The 21,699-nt window shown below is 42.0% G+C and overlaps 2 protein-coding genes across 3 annotated transcripts; one reads left to right on the top strand and one right to left on the bottom strand.

The window, feature by feature from the left end:
• The first annotated feature begins 4,576 nt into the window (after window positions 1-4,576).
• Window positions 4,577-15,174, top strand: LOC310786337 (nucleotide sugar transporter SLC35D2-like). Its single transcript, XM_083647528.1, has 12 exons — window positions 4,577-4,716; window positions 5,032-5,065; window positions 5,161-5,247; window positions 5,381-5,448; window positions 5,598-5,669; window positions 5,849-5,917; window positions 6,151-6,253; window positions 7,972-8,064; window positions 8,786-8,853; window positions 9,614-9,692; window positions 10,092-10,174; window positions 13,137-15,174. The coding sequence occupies exons 1-12, from the start codon at window positions 4,607-4,609 to the stop codon at window positions 13,240-13,242; spliced, it is 972 nt and encodes a 323-aa protein (XP_083503654.1). The 5' UTR covers window positions 4,577-4,606; the 3' UTR covers window positions 13,243-15,174.
• A 95-nt stretch (window positions 15,175-15,269) lies between these two features.
• On the bottom strand, window positions 15,270-20,645 carry LOC310786525 (transmembrane protein 205). Of its 2 annotated transcripts, XR_014553225.1 has the most exons (5): window positions 20,613-20,645; window positions 18,869-19,094; window positions 18,577-18,740; window positions 16,816-18,490; window positions 15,270-16,784 (listed from the first exon to the last, which is right to left on the bottom strand). XR_014553225.1 is itself a non-coding variant. In XM_083647743.1 (4 exons), exons 2-4 carry the CDS (start codon window positions 18,966-18,968, stop codon window positions 18,188-18,190), a joined length of 567 nt encoding a protein of 188 aa, XP_083503869.1. In that variant the 5' UTR covers window positions 18,969-19,094; window positions 20,613-20,645; the 3' UTR covers window positions 15,270-18,187. The 2 variants fall into 2 exon arrangements, 1 of the variants encoding a protein (XP_083503869.1); XM_083647743.1 differs by having other exon boundaries at window positions 15,270-18,490.
• Between the last annotated feature and the right edge of the window lie 1,054 nt (window positions 20,646-21,699).

Here is a 21,699-nt window from a genome sequence, read left to right as displayed (position 1 = left end):
AAACAAACGAGTACAGAGTACAACAACTTAGCTTCCAACTCCTGGCAATTCCAATAGTAAATTAACCATTGATTGCAATCAATCTAATAATCTGTGCCATCCTTCATCCAGGTAATATTTGTAGTTTGCAGTATCTCATAGGCAGGTGCTGTGCATACAGCTAGAGGCTTTATACCCTAGATTCATTCACGTCCTTCAATATTGATGTTTTCACAGGCCAAGAAAGGGATTCCAACAGCTTCACAGTTGTCACATTTGAAAAGAATTCGGCAACTTTCAAGCCCTTGAAATATTTGCCCCGGAGACAAAAGTGTTCAAGTGAGGTACAAACATAGAGTTAATAGCATGCGCACGCACGCGCAAGCGCAGGCACGCATGCGCGTGTACACACACACACACACACACACACACACACACACACACACACACACACACACACACACACACACACACACACACACACACAAGGTGTAGGGTTCGCATTCTTCTGTGAGGTGTGTAGACAATAGTGACAGATGAATACAAAGACCATAACAAGAAGAACACAATGTTCTTCCACAGGAAGTGTTCGACAAGAGTTCCAGATGATACATGTGTATGTAGAATGTTACTTTGTACTGTACTAGTGTTGTATGTTCCAGATGATACATGTGTATGTAGAATGTTACTTTGTACTGTACTATTGTATGCATCTCTGTCCTTCAAGGTGAAGAAAATTCAGCTGCAGGGACTGGACAGAGGGAGCAGCCTGGCGCTGGTGGGTGGCACCTTGTGCTACACAGACACATCTAACTGGTACTATTCCATGTCTTCTCAGGACACATCACTCACCGCCTACACCGGTAACACACCAAGCATATGATCTTATGTAACGTGCCCTCACAACCAATTCATAGCATACAGTGCCTGCTGACTTGATCTCACTGTCCCTTGTCCCATATCAGTCTGAAATGAACTGAAACTGCTCACGTATCTACAGAAGCAGAGGAGCAACAGTTTACTCTGTCAGAGTCAGTGGGGAAGCTGGCATTCCAGCAGCTGGAACATGGGAAGGTTGTACGTGTTTGCACCAGCCGGCCTAGAAGGCAAGTTAGTCTGGTTTTGAATTTGTATACATGTGATTGTTTTATTTCTGGGTACTTACTAACTTTATTTACTTATTTTATTTTGTTTTTTGAAGAAATGCAGAGACTTCAGTGACTGATGGTGAGAGAGAGGAGCGGGCTGTTGGAGATGAGGCCACAGCAGAATTAGTGCCTCTCAGTTTCTTAGATGAGCTGGAGAGAAAAGGCGCAAAAATACTCACAGCCCGGCCTCTGTCAGCCTACACCCCTCCTCCAGTCAGTCCTGTTTGGGTATTACTTTCTGTCTATCTGGATCATCTTGATTCTGGCTGTTGTGGAAAATTTTGTAATAATATCCCTATATTTTATTATTTTCTCATTTAGGCTTTATAATGTGATGTGAACTTGTGTTGTATGTTACTTAAATTAAGGGTCCCCGAACCACGATTTTGAATGTTCAAGTTCAAGTGGTGGGCCTCTGCTGCAGTATGTCAGAGCAGCGGAGAAACGCCCTGCCAAATCATAACGAGAGGGTCCCAGTCTTATCTGCCCACTGCAGAAATGCCATGTTTTGCTATTTGCAACAAATACTCCAAAAGACAGTCATGGATTTTTTTTGACTCTCTGATTATCATCTCTCATCTAATTAGACACAATAGCATTGAAACAAATTGAAACACTGGCTACTTTCATTAACAGTTTCCATTACAGAAGGGTTCTTCTGACCCAAGCTATTTTGACAAGATGGTGCTGATATTTCTGTTCAATTGCTAAATTGAAGATTGGCTGATTGGACATTTACACGGGGGTGCTTATGGTTGCATCATGATATTGCAATTTGGATTTCCGAACATTATGCTTGCAATACGAGTTTTAGTACACAACTATTTGTATATCATTTCTTTGTGAGCTCTTGAAAAAAAAACATTATTTTGGAAAGGGAAGTGTGGGGAAAAGAGACTTGCATACAGTAGCTGCCTCACCACTTGGGCAGAGCCATGAACAGTTTGCACCATTCATTATGTAACTAACATGTATGTTTCCACAGATCATTAGTGAGACGTGCCCAGTGCTAAGCAGCAGGGATGACTATGAGCACAAACCATTCAGTTCACCTGGCTTCCACACCCTGGAGCCCTCTCAGCGAGCCACCGGCAGGATGACTCTTCACTCTGCCATTGTGCGTATCACAGAATCCCTCCAGGCTGCAGCCTTAGAGAAGAGACGGAGAGGGATAGAGGAGGAGAGGCTGAATATCGGGGCCCTGTGGAACACGGTTTTACAGAGGCGCACTGTGAGCCTCAAAGTTCTCTCCGCTGATGGAAACGTTGCCAAGGACACAGACCTCAGACGATTCTCTGTGTGTCGTAAGAAGCTGTCAGCGTTCCCAACCAGTCCACCCCCCACTGGTAGGTCTCCTTGTGAACTCCCGGGGGCCCCCAGCATTCCACTCATGGGCCCCTCAACAGCGTCCCGCACACAGAGGCGTGGTTCAGCAAAAGCAGTGGGACCGGTACTAAATGGGATGAACCCAAATCAAGCTGAGACGTCTATCACTCCGGAAGAATCTTTTCGACCCATACTTACTCTAACAAAGAGTCCTCCCCACTCCACCTTTCATAACATTGTCAGAGAGCCAAGCAACTGGCAGAGCAATAAAAGGAACTTCATGTTCATCTCCAAGCCCCTGCCAAACAATACCATGAACATGAGACACTTTGTTTACTCTAAGCAGCAGCCCAGCCGGGAAGCCCAGTCACATCCTGTGGACGTTGGAGCTGAGGAAGATGGTTCATGTCGGGCAACAAATGTCCCTTTTGACCCAGAGCGAGCCATAACCATCCCCACTGCGGAGAATATGCTCTATATATAAAGGGCATCTTCTTATTTATTTATAATAAGAATGTAAAGTGTCTGTGTGTGTGTGTGTGTGTGTGTGTGTGTGTGTGTGTGTGTGTGTGTGTGTGTGTGTGTGTGTGTGTGTGTGTGTGTGTGTGTGTGTGTGTGTGTGAGCAGAATTGTGTTCGGCCACAGCTATGCTATTTTACGTGCGATTGGGCCGAATCTTTCAGGAAGTGGAAAGAGCACCCCTGTGGGTGACCTGAAGGAGCCTGATTTTTTAATTAGGTAATTACCCAGATAGCAAAGACAGTTGGCACAACATTGGCAATAGGTTGGCAATGATTGGCATTGGTCGGCAGCTGAAAACGTAGTTGGGCCAGAGTTGGGCCAACGTTGGCACGAGGTTGGCAAAAGTTGGCTCGATGAGCTGTATAAATGGTTGGGCATACATGGTTGGGCTGAGGGTGGCACGAGGTTGGCAAAAGTTGGCTAAATGGTTGGGCATATGGTTGTCGGGCCGTCCAATGGTGGCACTAGGGCAGACACATAAATCCAATTAATTATTATACAGTATCACATTACATCGGAGATGTAAAATAATGTATTTTCTAGATTAGGGGGAGATGTAAAATAATGTATTTTCTAGATTAGGGGGAGATGTAAAATAATGTATTTTCTAGATTAGGGATAGGGGACAATTTGCTTAGCAAAAGGACATAGGCCTAGAAGACAGAACACATATCTCTTGGTAGTTTATTAAGACTATATATATATATATATATATATATATATATATATATATATATATATATATATATATATATATATATATATATATATATATATATCTTGACTTGCAAATATTTAATAGCTTGCCTTAAGACATTAGGAAACAATGCTATGGATTTTTTCTTTTTCTTTGTTTGTCTTTCATCATAATAAGGAATTCAGATCAGATTTAGCTACAACATGCCAATTGGTTATGAGCAGTCGTGTCAATTGTGCAAAAACCTTGAGAAAACGAGTATTTACAATTACCAACGAAAAAATAAAACTTAGTATTTCATTAGCCCAATAGCCCTTGGGGCGGCTTTAGCTCAACGGGTAGAGCAGGTCATCCACAAGCTCACCAATCGCCCTGGATGAAAGCGGTCGGTGGCTCGATGCACACAAGGACGGCCAGACAGGGCCCACCAGCCAGGAGAAATCCCCCGCAATCTCCCACATGATGCACATTCCATTATATCCTGTATTGTTGATGTTTTGCTTTCAGTTTAAAGTAGTGGTTCTCAGTGTGGGGCTCAAGGACCCACAAGGGCTCCCCAGAAAAAGGGAGATAATTTGTTTTCACTATAGTTCAATTTCACTATTTCCATCCATAAGTAACATGATGGTATGCCTATTTTGTTCATGGGTCGGGGTCCATACACTTTCTATAGGCTAATAAAACATCTAAAAGCATATCGGATGGGGGACGGGTCAAAGGTTAATTTGTGTTAAAAAAGTTTGAGAACTACTGTTCTAATGTAAAGGACACTAGATGGAGATACAGCATGGGGGTGCGTGCTTCAGCGTACAGGCGGAAGTTGTGAAACGTCAGCGTCCCCGTGTAGCGGTCTGGGGGTGCGGATTGCGGAATGATGGAAGGGGAAGGAGAGGAGAGCCAGACTGGGAGGAATGAGTAACGTTACTTGTCGGGGATGGCGGACAAATCTCCGACAGTGTTTCTAAAGCTATTTGCCGCTGTATTCTACGGTGTTAGTTCGTTTCTCATCGTGGTGGTGAACAAGAGTGTGCTCACCAACTATGGGTAAGGACTATGTTTTGGACGATAACCGTATAAAACGCTGCCGCGCTAGCTAGTACTACTAGCCATGTCCGCTAGATAGAGGAACACATTACCAGCTAGCGGCCAGCCACTAACTTATAGCTAGTCAATGTTACGGACTGAGGATGAGGGTAACGTTAGTATTTCTAGATAGGATAGTCAATTATAATAGTTTTACTTTTACGTGACGTATCAGGAGAACACTATCGTTACACCATGCATAGGCTTGTCGTAACTTAACGTTCGCCGATAACGTTATATTAACGGGCTAATAAGTTGTCTGCCCTGCCGTTCCAGGTTCCCCTCCTCAATATGTGTCGGGATAGGACAAGTAAGTTGACTGTATTCTCCCTTAATAATGCAATGATGATTTGCCAATGCTACACACAAATATACAGAGCTGATTATGTGGTCTTATGTGCGCAGATGCTGGCCACAGTGCTTGTGCTGTGGGTGGGCAAGGCTGGGAGGGTGATCAGCTTCCCAGATTTCGATGCGAGCATACCTGGCAAGGTGATATAAATCTCTGATTTTTGCTTCAGTCATTCTTGTAAAACGATTTGCAGTTCACGTAATTATTGCTGAAACATTAGGACGTGTTCTTCCCTAACATAGTATGCAAATATTATTCTCCTCTGTTTCACAGACATTTCCTCTACCTCTGCTTTATGTGGGAAATCAAATCACTGGCCTATTCGGAACCAAAAGGTTGAAGTAAGTTCTCTTTTTAGCTAGGCTGAATGACGTTTAAAGGGAAGCCTGTGGTGATCTTATTAGGGATGGCTGTTGTTGATGATGTTTTGCCTATGGTACATTCTTTCCTATTGACATAATGCTTTTGCAACTGTGTCCTCTTCCACCAGTCTGCCAATGTTTACTGTGCTCAGGAGGTTCTCCATCTTATTCACCATGATGGCTGAGAGATTGCTGCTCAAGTAAGCTTTCACATGACAGATGATAACCCACTGTTTACAGTCATTCACCAGTTCTTTCATTCAGTGAGACACTACCACAGCAGAAGTTACACTTTTTGTAGCCTATTGCTGGTTTCTATTTCCAGCTTCAACCCATCATATTGACCTTTCATTGCTCTGCCTCCTTTGGACCTTGCTAGGAAGAAATTCTCCAGGCCAGTCCAGTTGACAGTATTTACAATGATCCTGGGGGCGTTTGTAGCTGCAAGGTAAGTTCTATTACATCCAGGTGTCCCAGCTGTTAACCAAACCAGAATGACCTCCACTACAAAGGGTTGGTCTTTATTGATATATTGTCCTGTCTTTACTGACATGGTCTCAGGGTCATTAGACAGTTGTATCTGTAGTTAAAGGAGGGGCTGCTGGAATAGAGCATGCCCAAAGCTAAATTGTTAACGGAACCCTTACACTTTCTATAGTTGTCTCTCATTTATGTTCACAGTGCTGACCTGTCCTTTGACCTGCAAGGCTATGTGTTCATTCTTCTGAATGATGTGTTGACTGCAGCCAATGGAGCCTATGTGAAACAGAAATTGGATTCAAAGGTATGTGGCAGCGGCACCAGATGAATGATAACCATTGTTGGGCAGGAGTTGCTTTTGGCAGTGAGCTCATGTGAATTTATAGAACCCAAACTGTCATTAAGGAACGTCACTGTGCACAACCACTTTGAGTCAGTTGTTTTTACTCTCAACTATGTTGACTATCAGCAGAAGAACAGGAAAAAGTCACTGGAGCACACGGACAGATAATGCCTTTTATTTAGGTATCAAGACTAACGTTTCGATGTCAGTACATCTTCAGAGTTGCCACACCCACTGACATCAAATCATTAGTCTCTTACATTTGCACCTTTTATTTAAAAAAAGGCAGTATATCCATCAGTGTGCTCCAGTGACTTTGGAGTTTTTGTTCTTTTTACCTTTATTTATACAGGGGAGTCTCACTGAGAGCAATGCTCTCTTTTTCAGTGCCCTGTTCACATTCACACACACATTCACACCTGGAAGCTGATCAATACAACCACAGTCTGATCTGTTGGCTACTGAGCAGCTCCACAAGGGCACTTCAGTGGTGGTAATGAGGGAGGGGCAAGCACTGCTTTTCCATGTTCCCAAGCCAGATTTATCCTGCCGGTCCCTGGGATTGAACCGACGACCTTCCGGTCGCAAGCTCACTTCTCTAACCTTTACTGTCCATTCACACTGGGGCGATTTTCAGATATTCGCATGACGAGATTACATACAAAGTCAATCCAAATGCGCAAGTAGATGAGATTTCGCCCCAGGTGGCACGAATTCTAGAGGTCAACTTGCATTGTTGTTGCTATGCAACGCTGGGGGACCGTGGTTTGCTCTCCTGTGATACACCAAACTCAATACAAAAACCTGTTCATTTTACCGTTGCCTTGATTGCCACTAAGTGTGCCTGACTGCTATAACATGACTTTAGACCTCTTATGAATCAGTTGGGTCTTTTGTAATATTCAGATTAAAAACCGAAGCTCAGACCATGTCCATGTCATTAATATATACTACTAGTTTGTGTGAACGTAGGCCACCACTGGAACAGCTGCTGCTGATTGTTTCTGCTGGGCGTTCACACTGGAATGTGATTTAGATGTGATTTCACCCGGCCGGTCTGAATGAGGAGAGCGATGCACATTTTTGCAGCACGAACGACGCGGTCTTCGCCTCATTGCTCGTTCGCTCGAGTTGACATTTTTCAATAGTTTTCAGTGAAGCTTTTTTTCGCCTTGGTGTGTTAGTTGTGCTGGTTTTAGTAAGGATTGCTGTGTTTGTTTACTAATGATTTGTATTTATTTCTGTCTCCTGCAATTGAGTGGCCTCTGTGCTTAGAGTCGCATTACTTACTGTTTGACTGTCGAGTCAGAAATGGCCTGTAACTTGATTTAGTCCGTTTTGATGTCACAGAAGCAGGTCACTCAGCACTCGCATTACAGCAGAGACAGACCTGGAGCCGCATATAGAACATGCTGTTTGTAGAGCACCGTCCACTCAAACGGAAATAGATAGGGGTGTGTATGTGTGTGTGTGAGAGAGAACCCGACAAATACTAGTGAGAAGTTTTGGGTTGTGCTGTGCAGTGCGCTTTCCATGCATGACATCTGTATGCCAGTTAGTGAGGAATGCATTAGACCTTTTGTGAATAACCCTCTGTGTTCAGTTACCGCCCTGTCCTTACTTTTCATGTTCCTGCTGCCCCCTGCTGCCCATCTGTCTCCATGCTCTCTCTCTTACAGGAGTTGGGGAAATATGGATTATTGTATTATAATGCATTATTCATGATAATTCCCACTCTCCTCTTGGCTCATGTGACTGGAGATATACAGAGGGTAAGCAATGTCAGTTTGAGTCTTCTGTCAGTCTGTCGGTTTGTATGTCTCTTATCCTCAGTAACCTCTGTTTCTAATTATCCTTATTCAAACCTCCCTACATCTTCATCTATAGTATATTTTAATTGATTTGTTAAATTAAAATTGTACAGTTACATAAGCCACCAGGTTAAAGACCTATTTAGTGGATAAATAGCCTCTGTATGTCAGTTATTCCCAGGTTGAATCCTTGCCCGTGGTGAGCGTGCATATGTGTATGTCTGTCTGTTGTTCAGAATGGGCAGAGACCTTCTGCTTTGCCCAATTCCAGAAATGGGCGGGGCCAGCAGCCAGAAAGGCACAAAGCTGCTATTATGCATCAGGGAGGCCGAGTTATTACAGCCTCTCCTCCAGCTTCCCTTGACTAAATAACCACAGCAGAGATACAGACTGTGACCTTCTTTCACTTTTCTTTAAGCACGTATTTGACCATGCATACTTTGAATTCATACCATTTTTTACCTTCACTTTTATTGCCACAGTAGGTAATCAGATGACATACGAGGAATTTGACTCGGTGTAATTTTGCGTCGTCGTCGTAAGACAAAACAATACAGAAGACAATCGCACGTATAATTGTGAAGCTGGCTAGCATTGCTCAGATTCTGGTGTACAAGCACACGGAGATGTTTGCATGACAGTGTAGTCCTGCTGGTTTCTGAGTGTGTCCCTCTCTTGACAGGCATATGAATATGATGGATGGTCAGATATGTTGTTCCTCACCCAGTTCCTCCTCTCCTGCATTATGGGGTAAGGCTGAAGGCATGGGCTAAAGTGTCTGTGTGAGCAGCATAGTGTTTTGTGTCGAGAATTGAACATCTGGACATACCAGGACAAAAGAATACTATTGGCAGCCTCAACAGCTGCGAAAAAAACTATAATTAAGAGCTGGTTTGAAGAAAATCTTCCATTAAGGAGGATTTGGCTTACCTTCTTTATTGAGATATTACAACTCGAGCTATCTACTTCTAAGGTTAATAATGCTCGCAGCAATACAATTGACAATTGGACCCGTGCTATTACTTACTTCAGTACTCTAAATTAACTATATGCTTACATATTCTAAACAAGTTTGGCATACCTTGTTTATTTTTTTTATTTTTTTTTTTTATTTTCTTTGTTGTTTTGTTTTGTCTGCTGCTGTTATGTCGAATTGTGCTCTATTGTTAGTTGCTGTCTGTGTTCCTTTTTGCTGTACTGTAATTTATCTGTTTCTGTATTTGTATGTATTTGATTCTGTTTCTTGTCACCAACATGAAATCAAACTCAATAAATAATTGTTCAAAAAAAAAAAAAAGAGAATTGAACATCTGGATACATCAAATTACTATGCTATTCCTGTTGTATTACTGGCTGAATTTCAGATTCTAGTCCATAGCAAAACTTTAAGTCTGTACCTTACGATACCACTGTACCTGCAATGCTACATGAATGATGTGCTGAAATGTGATTTTATTTACAAACAAAATGTCAAGCCATGAGCAGTATGATGACATCATTGTTTTTGCAGGTTTGTTCTGATGTATTCCACTGTGCTCTGTACACAATACAACTCTGCACTAACAACTACCATCGTGGGCTGCATCAAGGTAAGCTGCTGTCTGTGTGCCAGTGTGAAATAATACTCAAATAATGTTTGTAATACCATGAACTCATTTAGAGCTGTTCAGGCGGTCCTTTCTGCCTGCTGCCATAAGCTATCACAACCACAACTTTGAATGTAAAAATCTACTAAGTGTACTTGTTCTTATTTAGAACTTTTTCCTATTACAAAAATATATATCATTACTTTTATTTGACTCTTCAAATCGTTTCTGCACTGTTTTATGCACGATTTATGCTCAATCTTACTAGTTTTTAATTTGTCTGTGTCCGTGTCCCTACGGTCTTTTTCTGTTACTTTTTGTGTTCTGTTGTTATTGCTGCTGTAATGCCCTTCGGGGATGAACAAAGTACCAAACTTGAAACTATATTGTCTCTTTCTGCAGAATATTCTGGTGACCTACATCGGGATGGTGTTCAGTGGAGACTACATTTTCTCATGGACTAACTTCATAGGCTTGAATATCAGGTATGGAAATCCATGGTTGAAGAGCAATTTGAGATTATATTTTAAAAATTGTGGTCAAATTTCATGTGGTTTCATGTGTTTTTTCCTCCTTGTGGCCCTTAACAGTATTTTAGACAATAACTTTCATAAAGCGAGATAAAGCAAAATAATCTGTACAGAGAACGTGCAAAAGTTACTTAGGGATCATACAGTCAGGGGGTGTTTACTAGACAAATGGCCCACCTCCAATACAGAGATTTCTGTTAAAACTTATAGGTTTGTTTCCAGTGAAAATCTGAAAAGGCCAACGTTGACGCAAGTATTTCTAGTGTGTCATACAGCTGCAGGAATCCAGATGTGCATGCTGGATCTTGTTGGGAACTACGGACACTAATTTTATGACTGGTGCGCTGCAACATGTTCCCCTTGATGGTGATAGCCGATTTTCACATGAGCTGCAGCATGACTTCCAATTAGGGCCTGCCTGCAGCAGCAGCTATCATCTATATTTATGTTTTGAACAGTTGTCACAAATCGTATGTCAAATATTTTAATAATATATAATAAGGTATCGTCCAAACTCACCAATAGCGAGGACACTCAATCCAAACGTTGAGCTTAGGTGGAGGGCCAAAATAAACGTAAGTAGGAAAGAAGAGCTTTTGACGCTAAATGTGCTTTCAAATTTTAATACAGTAGCAACGGATGTTTCAGCGCGCTGAAGAAGGCTTTTTGCGGAAACGGCCATTGCTGTCTGTCCCAAATGCCCATTAAAATTTGAAAGGACATTTAGCGTGGTGGCCTGTTCTCTTCTTTTCTACATAATATATAATTCATAAAAAAAAAACAATATAAGATATTGTATTACAATTTTACAAATATATATATATATATATACAGTGGGTTCGGAAAGTATTCAGACCCCCTTAAAATTTTTCACTCTTTGTCATATTGCAGCCATTTGCTAAAAGCAATTAATTTCATTTTTTTCCTCGTTCATGCACACACAGCACCCAATATTGTCAGAAAAACACAGACTTGTAGACATTTTTGCAGATTTATTACAAAAAAACACTGAAATATCACATGGGCATAAGTATTCAGACCCTTTGCTCAGTATTGAGTAGAAGCACCTTTTTGAGCCAATACAGCCATGAGTCTTCTTGGGAATGATCCAACAAGTCTTTCACACCTGGATTTGGGGATCTTTTGCCAATCCTCCTTGCAGATCCTCTCCAGTTCTGTCAGGTTGGATGGTGAACGTTGGTGGACAGCCATCTTCAGGTCTCTCCAGAGATGCTCAATTGGATTTAAGTCAGGACTCTGGCTCGGCCATTCAAGAACATTCACAGAGTTGTTCTGAAACCACTCCTTCGTTATTTTAGCTGTGTGCTTGGGATCATTGTCTTGTTGGAAGGTGAACCTTCGGCCCATTCTGAGGTCGTGAACACTCTGGAAAAGGTTTTTGTCCAGGATATCAATGTACTTGGCTGCATTCATCTTTCCTTCAATTGCAACCAGTCGTCCTGTCCCTGCAGCTGAAAAACACCCCCACAGCATGATGCTGCCACCACCATGCTTCACTGTAGGGATGGTATTGGGCAGGTGATGAGCAGTGCCCGGTGTTCTCCACACATACCGCTTAGAATTAAGACCAAAAAGTTTGATTTTGGTCTCATCAGACCAGAGAATTTTATTTCTCAGAGTCTGGGAGTCCTTCAGGTGTTTTTTGGCAAACCCGATGCGGGCTTTCATGTGTTTTGCACTGAGGAGAGGCTTCCGTCGGGCCACTCTGCCATAAAGCCCCGACTGGTGGAGGGCTGCAGTGATGGTTGTCTTTCTAGAACTTTGTCCCATCGCCCCGCTGCATCTCTGGAGCTCAGCCAGAGTGATCTTTGGGTTCTTCTTTACCTCTCTCACCAAGGCTCTTCTCCCCCGGATGCTCAGTTTGGCCGGACGGCCAGTTCGAGGAAGAGTCCTGGTCGTCCCAAACTTCTTCCATTTAAGGATTATGGAGGCCACTGTGCTCTTAGGAACCTTAAGTGCAACAGAATTTTTTTTGTAGCCTTGGCCAGATCTGTGCCTTGCCACAATTCTGTCTCTCAGCTCTTCAGTCAGTTCCTTCGACCTCATGATTCTCATTTGCTCGGACTTTACACTGTGAGCTGTAAGGTCTTATATTGACAGGCGTGTGCTTTTCCCAATCAAGTCCAATCTATATAATTAAGCACAATGAAGGTGTAGGCCCATCTCAAGGATGATCAGAAGAATTGGACAGCACCTGAGTTAAATATACAAGTGTCACAGCAAAGGGTCTGAATACTTATGCCCATGTGATATTTCAGTGTTTTTTTGTAATAAATCTGCAAAAATGTCTACAAGTCTGTGTTTTTCTGACAATATTGGGTGCTGTGTGTGCATGAACGAGGAAAAAAATGAAATGAATTGCTTTTAGCAAATGGCTGCAATATGACAAAGAGTGAAAAATTTAAGGGGGTCTGAATACTTTCCGAACCCACTGTATATACATACACACACACACACACACACACACACAATTTACAATACTACATTAAGTTATTACTTTAAATAGAGTTCTACCTACACTTACCAGTTACCAGTAAGAGCACATTCTCACTTACAGCTGCAATGACTGGGTTGGGAGTGATGGATGATACACTCAGACCTGGAAGCTGCCGACTATGCAGAGTTTTGTTCTGTTGGCCACTGAGCAGTAGTTGGCGTGTCTGTGGCTTAGGACACCTAGATAATAGTTGTTTAGGGTTAGTGGAGGCTACGCAGCCATTGTGCAGCATGGCCAAGTTCGGCCATTAATCGGCACATCCGGCAATTAATCGGCCCTAATCCGATGATGATACAGGTGATACGATAGTGATAGTGACGAGGTGATACATGTTAATGCACATTTCTTTGTTTGAATTTGATGAATTGTGTTCTTAGAGCTCCGTGTGTTGTGTTTCAGTATTGCAGGCAGCCTGGTGTACTCTTACATCACATTCACAGAGGAGCAGTCCAGTAAGCCAAGTGAAAGCACCAAGCTGGAGATCAAGGGCAAGGTTGTAGTATGACAGAGACACTGGATTTTTTTAATGCTGATGAACAAGAGAACAATCTATTTTTGGTACGGATTATTTATTGAGCATTTCAGCGGCAGAGGCTTGGAATTCATTGTGATGATTTCCCGTCTGTCTGCATGTGGAGATGGAGACTCCATGACCAGGGCCAAAAATTTAACACCGCCAGTCGCCAAATGCGGATTTTGTCTTTGGCGAGTAAATTATGGAGCCCACCAGCCACTCTGGCCGGTAGAAAAAAAGGAAAAAGCAGTGGTTTCTTCAGGCCAAAGAGACCACTGCTGCCACGGCCAATGTAAGCACCCCTTCCTCTCATCCACTCAAACTATCATTGAGGAAATTCTGAGAGAGGGGGTGATACACTGAGTCAGGTGCTCCAAGAACATGAGTATAAGGAGGGCTCTTGTTTTGGAGTGTGTGTCACGTTAACACGAAGGAAAAGCGCATAGGCCATTTCTTCATTGTTGGCCCTACAACTATGAAATTGGAGAACAATTGGACATCTTGATTGCGCATCAAACAGTTGGATTAATTTCTACATTGAGTTAATGTTACGACTATTATTATTGCACCCTACAATAATAATGAGAAATACATAATGAGACCAAGATGACATGCTAAATAGTAATAATCGGAAATTGCAATAGTAAAACGTATTTTATTATTTTTGGCTGGTAAAAAAAAAAATCTGTCTGCCTGGTAGCAGCCACCTTGGCAGGTAAGCCAAAATTTAAAAAAAGTTAATTGGAGCCTGTCAATGACTCTCCTCCAGCTGCCATGGTTACAAAACCCTCCTGAGGGATTATGGGCCTGGAACTGAAAGCTTGGCCTTTCTTTAACTTGAATCGGTCCTGCGAAATCGGTTAATTTTATATATTTTTTTAATGTTTGGATTTACTGTACTTGTGAGTAGTGATAAGAAGGGAGACATGGAACCAGTATTATTTATAATACAACATTGTCATGGGAATGGATTTTCCTAACATTTAGACCAACGTAACTTTTTAAGTTGAATGTTGTTGATCAAACAATGCTTCCTGAAGACAGGAGTGATCAGCTGGATTTGTCTGGGTGAGCTGCGATTTGTGAGTCTTGCAAGTATTAAGAACAATGGTAATTTAAAGGCACAATCCTTACCTCTTCTATACAGTATAGCCTATCCAGTTTGCTGTTTACAAGGAATGTAACGTTTATGCCTTCAGTGAGATGCTCTGACATTACTATTAGCTGTAATCTGTTATTTCACTCTATCTCTTTATGCTAGTTATGTTGCTTTTCATTTTGTGCATACACTGTTTTAAAGTTGTTACAAACGGATGGTGACTGACTGTAGTATACATAACCTCATCCTTCAAACAACCAAAGTGGGTGTGGCAGTGGGCTGCCAGTTCAAAATAAGGATTGTGGCTTTAAATGTATCTGCTGCCTCTTTTTGGGGATATGATCTAAAGTTAACCGTTTACATTGTGCTCTTTCAGTATTACAGATTGTTTGTTGTGGATTCTCTCACAGGCTATAACTGGTACTCTATGCAGAGACAACAAGCAGTAATTATGGTTTGTTTGTGTACAATGGGATCTTTTTTTTGGTTGAGACAATGTTATTGCACTTTCAACTGTTTTCAAAGTAGCAATGGTTAACTCAAGTTACATTCATTGTCAAGAGATTGAGGTTAATGAACTTTCAGGTTTAAGTTTTAAGTGTTACATTTTAAATGCAGTCATCTAAACCTTAAAAAGTCAGGTATGAGTGTTGACATTTTTTAAATTTTATCTACCACATGTGCACTCAGTTATTGGATGGGTGTGCTTTGTACCTTTTTTATATTTATTTTTTTTAGCTAATATTCATATTGTAAGTGGAGTGATTTGTGTATTGTTGATGCTGCTGTCATCGTAAACAGTAACCATAGATTTGTAGCTGAAATATGCGGAACATATTTTTACATTAAAAAAATGTGAACCAATTTTTTTTGCAAATGTTTATCATTCTTTAAAATTATGATACGATGGAATCTTGCATAATGTCAAAATGAATGATCAATGATACTCGGGGTTAAAACCATATACAGTCAATGGTTAAAACTTGCATGTGACAAACTACCAGAGGACGATGGCCGGGGCCCCCTACCAATCCCCCATCTACACAACTGAGATTTTCCATTAAGCCTGCAATGAAAACAAACTTCCTGTGCAAAAACAGTCTTACATAAAGAAAATGGGAGGGGGGGAAACAATCTATACATTTCAGGTTTATTATTAATACAAAAAAATATCAGACATGTCAAGATATTTGATACAAACGCACTCCTTTAAAACCGCTCATGAGCTCTGACCATGAAAGCATGTCTTCAGGCCAATATTCAAAGCAAGATACTAAATTTAAATTCATTATTAAAAAAGGCACACTAACCTATCCCAGTATATCACACTAATCAATAAGAACCTGGCATAAATAATTGAGAAATGTAAAGTAAAAATAGGCTAAATTTCCACATTCAAATATGGCTTTCATGTTTCTACACAAAACTAATGGCTAGACTTGAATTTCAATTCAATATGAAATATAACTAGCCAAGTTGACAGCAGACAGGAAAGGCAAAAAATATATATATTTCCCCTACAATTGTACAGGCATGTACAATGCGTTGGGCTGGCGTGCTTGCCAGGCCAACGAGGCCCCCGCCAGGCCTGAAAAAGAAATTACTGAAAACAGAAACGACTGATATGAATGAATGACGACATCACAGTCTAATCCTAATGTTAATATATCCAAATCTGGCTTGTATATATATATATATATATATATATATATATAGTCTTAATAAACTACCAAGAGATATGTGTTCTGTCTTCTAGGCACATGTGGAGGCTCAGTAAGTATCTTCATCAATCCAGACTGTCCGAATAAATAAGCTTGGGAAAGAGGAGCTTCAGAATCCTTACTACACTGCCTTGATCAGAGAAATATGTGTCACTGGCACTTGTGGTTTACATTAATGTAGAATAAATCAAAACACTTCCACCAATAGATTGGTTTCCATCCAAGAGCAATACTTCCAAGCCTGCATGCATTCCACAGAAGGGAGGCGTTTCTACTTAACATGTTGTCATTTCAGAAAACAAATTACATCATTGACCACAGATTCTCTGCCCTGCTGGATGAGTGAAAGGAACAGACAAAACAATGAAACTAAAATATACAAATTAAATTTTAATTTTAGGAAATAAGCACCGATGCCTGAGAATGGGACTGTAGTACATCGCGCAAGGAGAGTACAACTCCAACTACCAATGATTGCATTTAGAAACCAGTATGACGACATATCTGATAACACCAAGATGTAGCCTACAGCCTGCAACTGCTCCATTAACAGTGGATGGAATTCTGCCTTTGCCGACCATAATCTGGGCATATACTGTACACTTTGACCTAACTGAGATGTTAAGGTGCAAAGTGAATAACATTTGAGGATTTCAGGCGACAGACCCACAGTAGTTTACCAAATCTTTAAACTCATAACCAATATACAAGATCTGATCATTCAAATCAACCAATATACAGGACCTGATCATTCGGGTCAAGTGGGCTCATCTCATCACAGATGTTTAGCTGAATTAGACCAACATCTCAAGAAGCCTCAACATCTTCCAGCAGCCAAGACAGACCCCCCTCTATAGCAGGTATCGAACGGCTACACTACAATACTACACTAGCGTTCACCTGCTGATCAAATGTGTTGTTTTCGATCCCTGCAGGAAATTCTATTTCAATCCACAATAAAATCAGTAATGCAAGTGGATTTTGCGTGGACTAAAAACAATTATATAGTCAAATATTTTTAGATCCCTTCTGGTATCTTGAAGGCCACGACAGGTTGAAGAACAAACTAAAGTCAACCGTCTGAAGATGGTATAGGTGTAGCAGTATAAAGGGGGGTTCCTATATGATAACATGACATAACCCAGACAAATTGTAAAGACACTGAGGCTACCCAAACAGGCAGAGCAGGATTGACCAGCATGCCAACAATCCCTGACGACAAAAGGTGCTTTCCTTTTGCTTGCATATGAAAAGTGCAGTGCATCGGGGTGTTTCCTAGTGCGGGCTATCCGCTACAACAAATACAAGCTTTCTAAAAAAAACACATTAAATTTACGTTTCTGTATGACACCATACAGCAATCTTTGGTAAAGGGAAATCTTTCCACAGCACAGGGTAACCACGCCCCAGCCAAACCAGGTGAAAGGTGAGGTATTTTTGAAGTGGCAGAGGTGTAATATTTGTCTCTCTACAACTCCTGCAACAAAAATGTACTGTAGCTTTTGTGACCATGATCGTCTCAAAACCAACAAAAAGCTATTTCCCATCCGACAGGGAGTGTAAAATCCTTTCATAATTCCTTCTTAGAAGAAGCACCTTACAAGAACCTTACAGGGTCACCTCATAACTAATAAAGATGACTGTGGATGCCTGTGTCCATGTACATTAAATGTTACTTATAGACTTGCTTTGATACAAAAATAAAATAAAAAAATAGAGACCACCATGCGATGGGATCACATCACCCCTTCCATGCTTCCTTTCCCCCTACCTGCAGCCCCCTTCGACCTTGGCATTCATTGTGATCTCAACTACACATCCGTAAAGTTTCATAACTGCATCGTGCACGCTTGTGATACTGTCACATTGACAAAATCTGTCCACAGACAGACACAGAAACACCTGGCAAAGTACTCTGTGGTACTTCCCGCTACAATAGGTGTCTCCAGGACCACATTTTGCCATGACACACACACACACACCTACACACAAATACCAGCCACCCACACGCTGTCGCGGCTGGTAAACATGTTTTGGGGTTTGTACTGTATGGCCGAGGAGATATATGGGAGTGACTCTGTTTCAGCAAATGAACAGTCCAGCAGCAGAGTCTGTTTTACAGAGTAACAAGGTTCTCTGCAATGTAACAGAGACTGTAGAAGTTGCAGGCTACACAGCAGAGGTTACAGAGCGAGGACAGGAGTCTGTACAACCACAGGCGGCTGCTGAGATGTCTGTATTTCACATCCGTCTCACACAACTTGGCATAAGCTTCCCGATTGGACGACAAGCCTATATCCTGACCCAGTCCACATGTTTGCTCGATAAGGTGCATGTCCGCCATAATCTCTGATGTCATCTGGCCAAACCACTGAGCATTGACAGCAGCCACTGTCACAGACACAAAGAAGATGAAGATCTGGTGGGGAAAGTAGAGGCAGAGGTTAAACTAATGTTAAACATTTTGGTTTTATGTATTGTGATCGATCGGCGCAAACTACACACCTGAAAGGCCTCCCTGTCATCCAGCAAGTCGCTGGGATGGTATATTGCGTAGATAGCGAGGTTGAAGAAGGCACACGCTGAACCCAGGTGGAGGTAGAATGGGACTAGACGACTCTGAATGAACCCATATGTATGTCTGTTCAGGTGGTTGTCCATCACAAAGCCTGTACAGAAACCAGCACAACACATTGCCTGAGATGAGAGGGGCAGCATTGAGTGGAAGAGAGAGTAAACAGGTGCGTGTGTTGTGTGTGTGTGTGTGTGTGTGTGTGTGGGGGGGGGGGTTACAAACTTGATATGAAGGTAACCCAAATCTGCATGCCCCAGTAGGTGGAGAGCAGCAGCAGTTGCAGCAGCTTGACTGTGAACGTGGGCTCCTGGTCAGTGGACATGCTTCCTTCCGTCTGGACTCCTGCAAAACAGCCTTCCAACGATCAGTATCCCTCTCCTTCCCCCTCTACCTCTCGTCTTGTCAGTATGGCCGTGATTATCCAACTTTCTCCTCCACTCCAGATTATCTGTAAATACAAAGATCAGTTCACTGTAACAAGGCTGTAACAACGTGCTGCACATGACCACTATAGCATAAACAGGATAAAGTTATCCAGAAACATTTTGTAGTAAAGCTATGTAATGCAATAAAACAGTCCATCTCTGATATGCAACCTTCATTTGTTGCACCTGGCCCAGGTCTGCAGATACTGTCACTCAGAGACAAGAGCCCCTCCACTCAGTCAGTTAGTTAGTTAGTAGACGGACAAGCCCGTCTTTTTTATTGTCACACGAACACACCCAACACATGCATGCGGCCACGAACACACACTCATGCTGACGGTGGCCGGTGAAATTTGTCCTCTGCATTTAACCCATCCAGGCTTGTCCTTTCCTCCGAGGGGCAGGCCAGGAGCAGTGGTCGCTTTTTCTTTCCAGCGCCCGGGGACCAACTTCGGATGTTGTCGTCACTGGTCGGATGACGATGACGATCTTCTGCATGTTTTTAGTGGGGGGGGGGGTTATGTACGGAGGAACCCCCTGGGGAGCACGGGGAGAACATGCAAACTCCACACAGAAAGGCCCTTTCAACGAGATAACCCACCTGGGCAGTAGGCACTGAAGATATGGGGGGGAACACAACCCCAGCGCCCACAGCGTCTCAGGCGAGAATCGAACTCAGGACCTTCTAGCTCAAATTGCATGATTTATATCGATTAGCAGTGGTTTTCTTTTTCCTCAAATAACTGAACATGCTCTTCCCACCACTCACTCACTGTAGGGAGGGATACAATCTGGCACTGATATATGCAGTCAGATTATACAGTTTCTCATCAAAACACCTAGGTGTACACACCTGTTATGTGATAATAGGATTTCATTGTACTCCTCCACGCCCAAGGGTAGAACACTACTAACTATAGCAGTTTTCTGATTATGAGCACCTACATGTCTGGCTCGGGCCAACTGGTAAAGATGTATTAGAAGGGTAAACGTTTCACTTAAGTTGAGCACTCAGAAAATCAATATGTTAATAGATACTTGCGGAAGGTCCGCATTGTTGTCAAGGAAACTGGATTGCTATTGTTGCCTTGACCTTACCCAATAGACCTTGACAATGTGCTGCCAATGTGGCGAACATGGCACAGTCAGTAGCCAGTACAAGCCAGGAAGCTAACTAGTATAAACGTCACAGTCGGTTTTAAAACAAACATCTGTCCTGACTGAGCGATTTGCTTGCAGCCAACTAACGACTGTCTCCCTCCTGTCAGGGAGACGCAACATTTCAAAGCCATCTCCAAAGTCACCTTCACAAACCATTTAACCAAGAAAGCATGTGCTAGCTAGCAGTAGCAACTGTATGTCAGACAGGTAGTATCTCTAGACAGACAAGCAACTATAAGACAAGTCAACGCTATGTTGCTTCTCAGTGGCTCAAGTTAGTGCTGCTTGATCGCGGTGTACTTCAAGATCACGACAGAAAATAGGAAATGAATAACAATGCGCCTCCCTAAATTTAACAAGTAACGTCAAAAACAGCCTACCTGTCTTGCCTATATTTGTAAGCAGGCAGCTTGTTGCTGGAGTTGAGGCTCTGCTTCAACGTAGTTGTCCAGTCTGAGGCATGGTCTGAGGGCGGGGGCGGAACAAGGAACCGCACGAATGCACGAATCGCGCTCTGGTGTGCTGCAAAACTCTACCGAGTAGCCCCAAAAAAACTAGAGTAGTGGTTCCCTAAACACAACACTGATCGGGGGGGGGGGGGGGGGGCACAGTAGCCTACATGTGAGCATGTGTATACATTCAGCATGCAGTAGCCTAGAAATGTAGGTTTAGGAAACTACAAGCTACGCAGAAAAAGTAGTTCAAACTACTTTGTAAAATAAAGCATTAAATTGACAATGTACATTGTATACATGATATGAAATAAAATAGAATAGCCTACAAAAAAGTGCAATGCCAGCTAAAATATGCCTCTTAATTGAGTTTATTGACACAACAGTATGAAACCTTGATGGTATGCAAACACTTGGAAAAATGCCCATGGATTCTGTTACCATTCGCCTACATGAAACAATGTAAGATAAATCAAGGTCCAAATGATTGCAGTAGCTTTGAATTTAAAACCTGAGAATCATGCAGTCTTATTGAGATTGTTTTAGGCAGGGTTCCAGCCCCAAGTGCGGCCTCACCTGCAGCAGTACAGTTATTTGTGTAAAAAAAGACTGGTAAAGCAGAAGTACTGATTCAACTTAATTACTCAAGTAAAAGGAAAAAAGTACAGGCTCTGAAATGTAGCCTACTCAAGTATAAAAGTAAAAGGTTTTCTGTGCAAGGCGAATAGAAACTCACGTCATATTAATATAATTCAAATACTATTCAACTTAAAAGGTCCCTTCAAAACATATTTTAAGATGCATAAAGACTATACTTTAATCTTCTAGTTTTAATCGCTATGACACACTAGCTCAGAGAGTTGGATTGCTGTCTAGCAGTTTGGAGCTTGTGGGTTTGAGCCTCAATGATTTTTGAGGTTGTGGGTTCGATCCTCAGTCACTTTTGAATGTCGACAGCCAGAGGAAAGAGTCATTTAAAGCCCTGAAAAAACCTCATTCAATCAGTCTTACTTGG

This window comes from Poromitra crassiceps, assembly GCF_964638095.1.
Source record: "Poromitra crassiceps genome assembly, chromosome: 12".
Classification (NCBI taxonomy): domain Eukaryota; kingdom Metazoa; phylum Chordata; class Actinopteri; order Beryciformes; family Melamphaidae; genus Poromitra; species Poromitra crassiceps.
The sequence above is the reverse complement of the archived record's forward strand: the minus strand, read 5'-3'. Positions and strand labels throughout refer to the sequence as shown.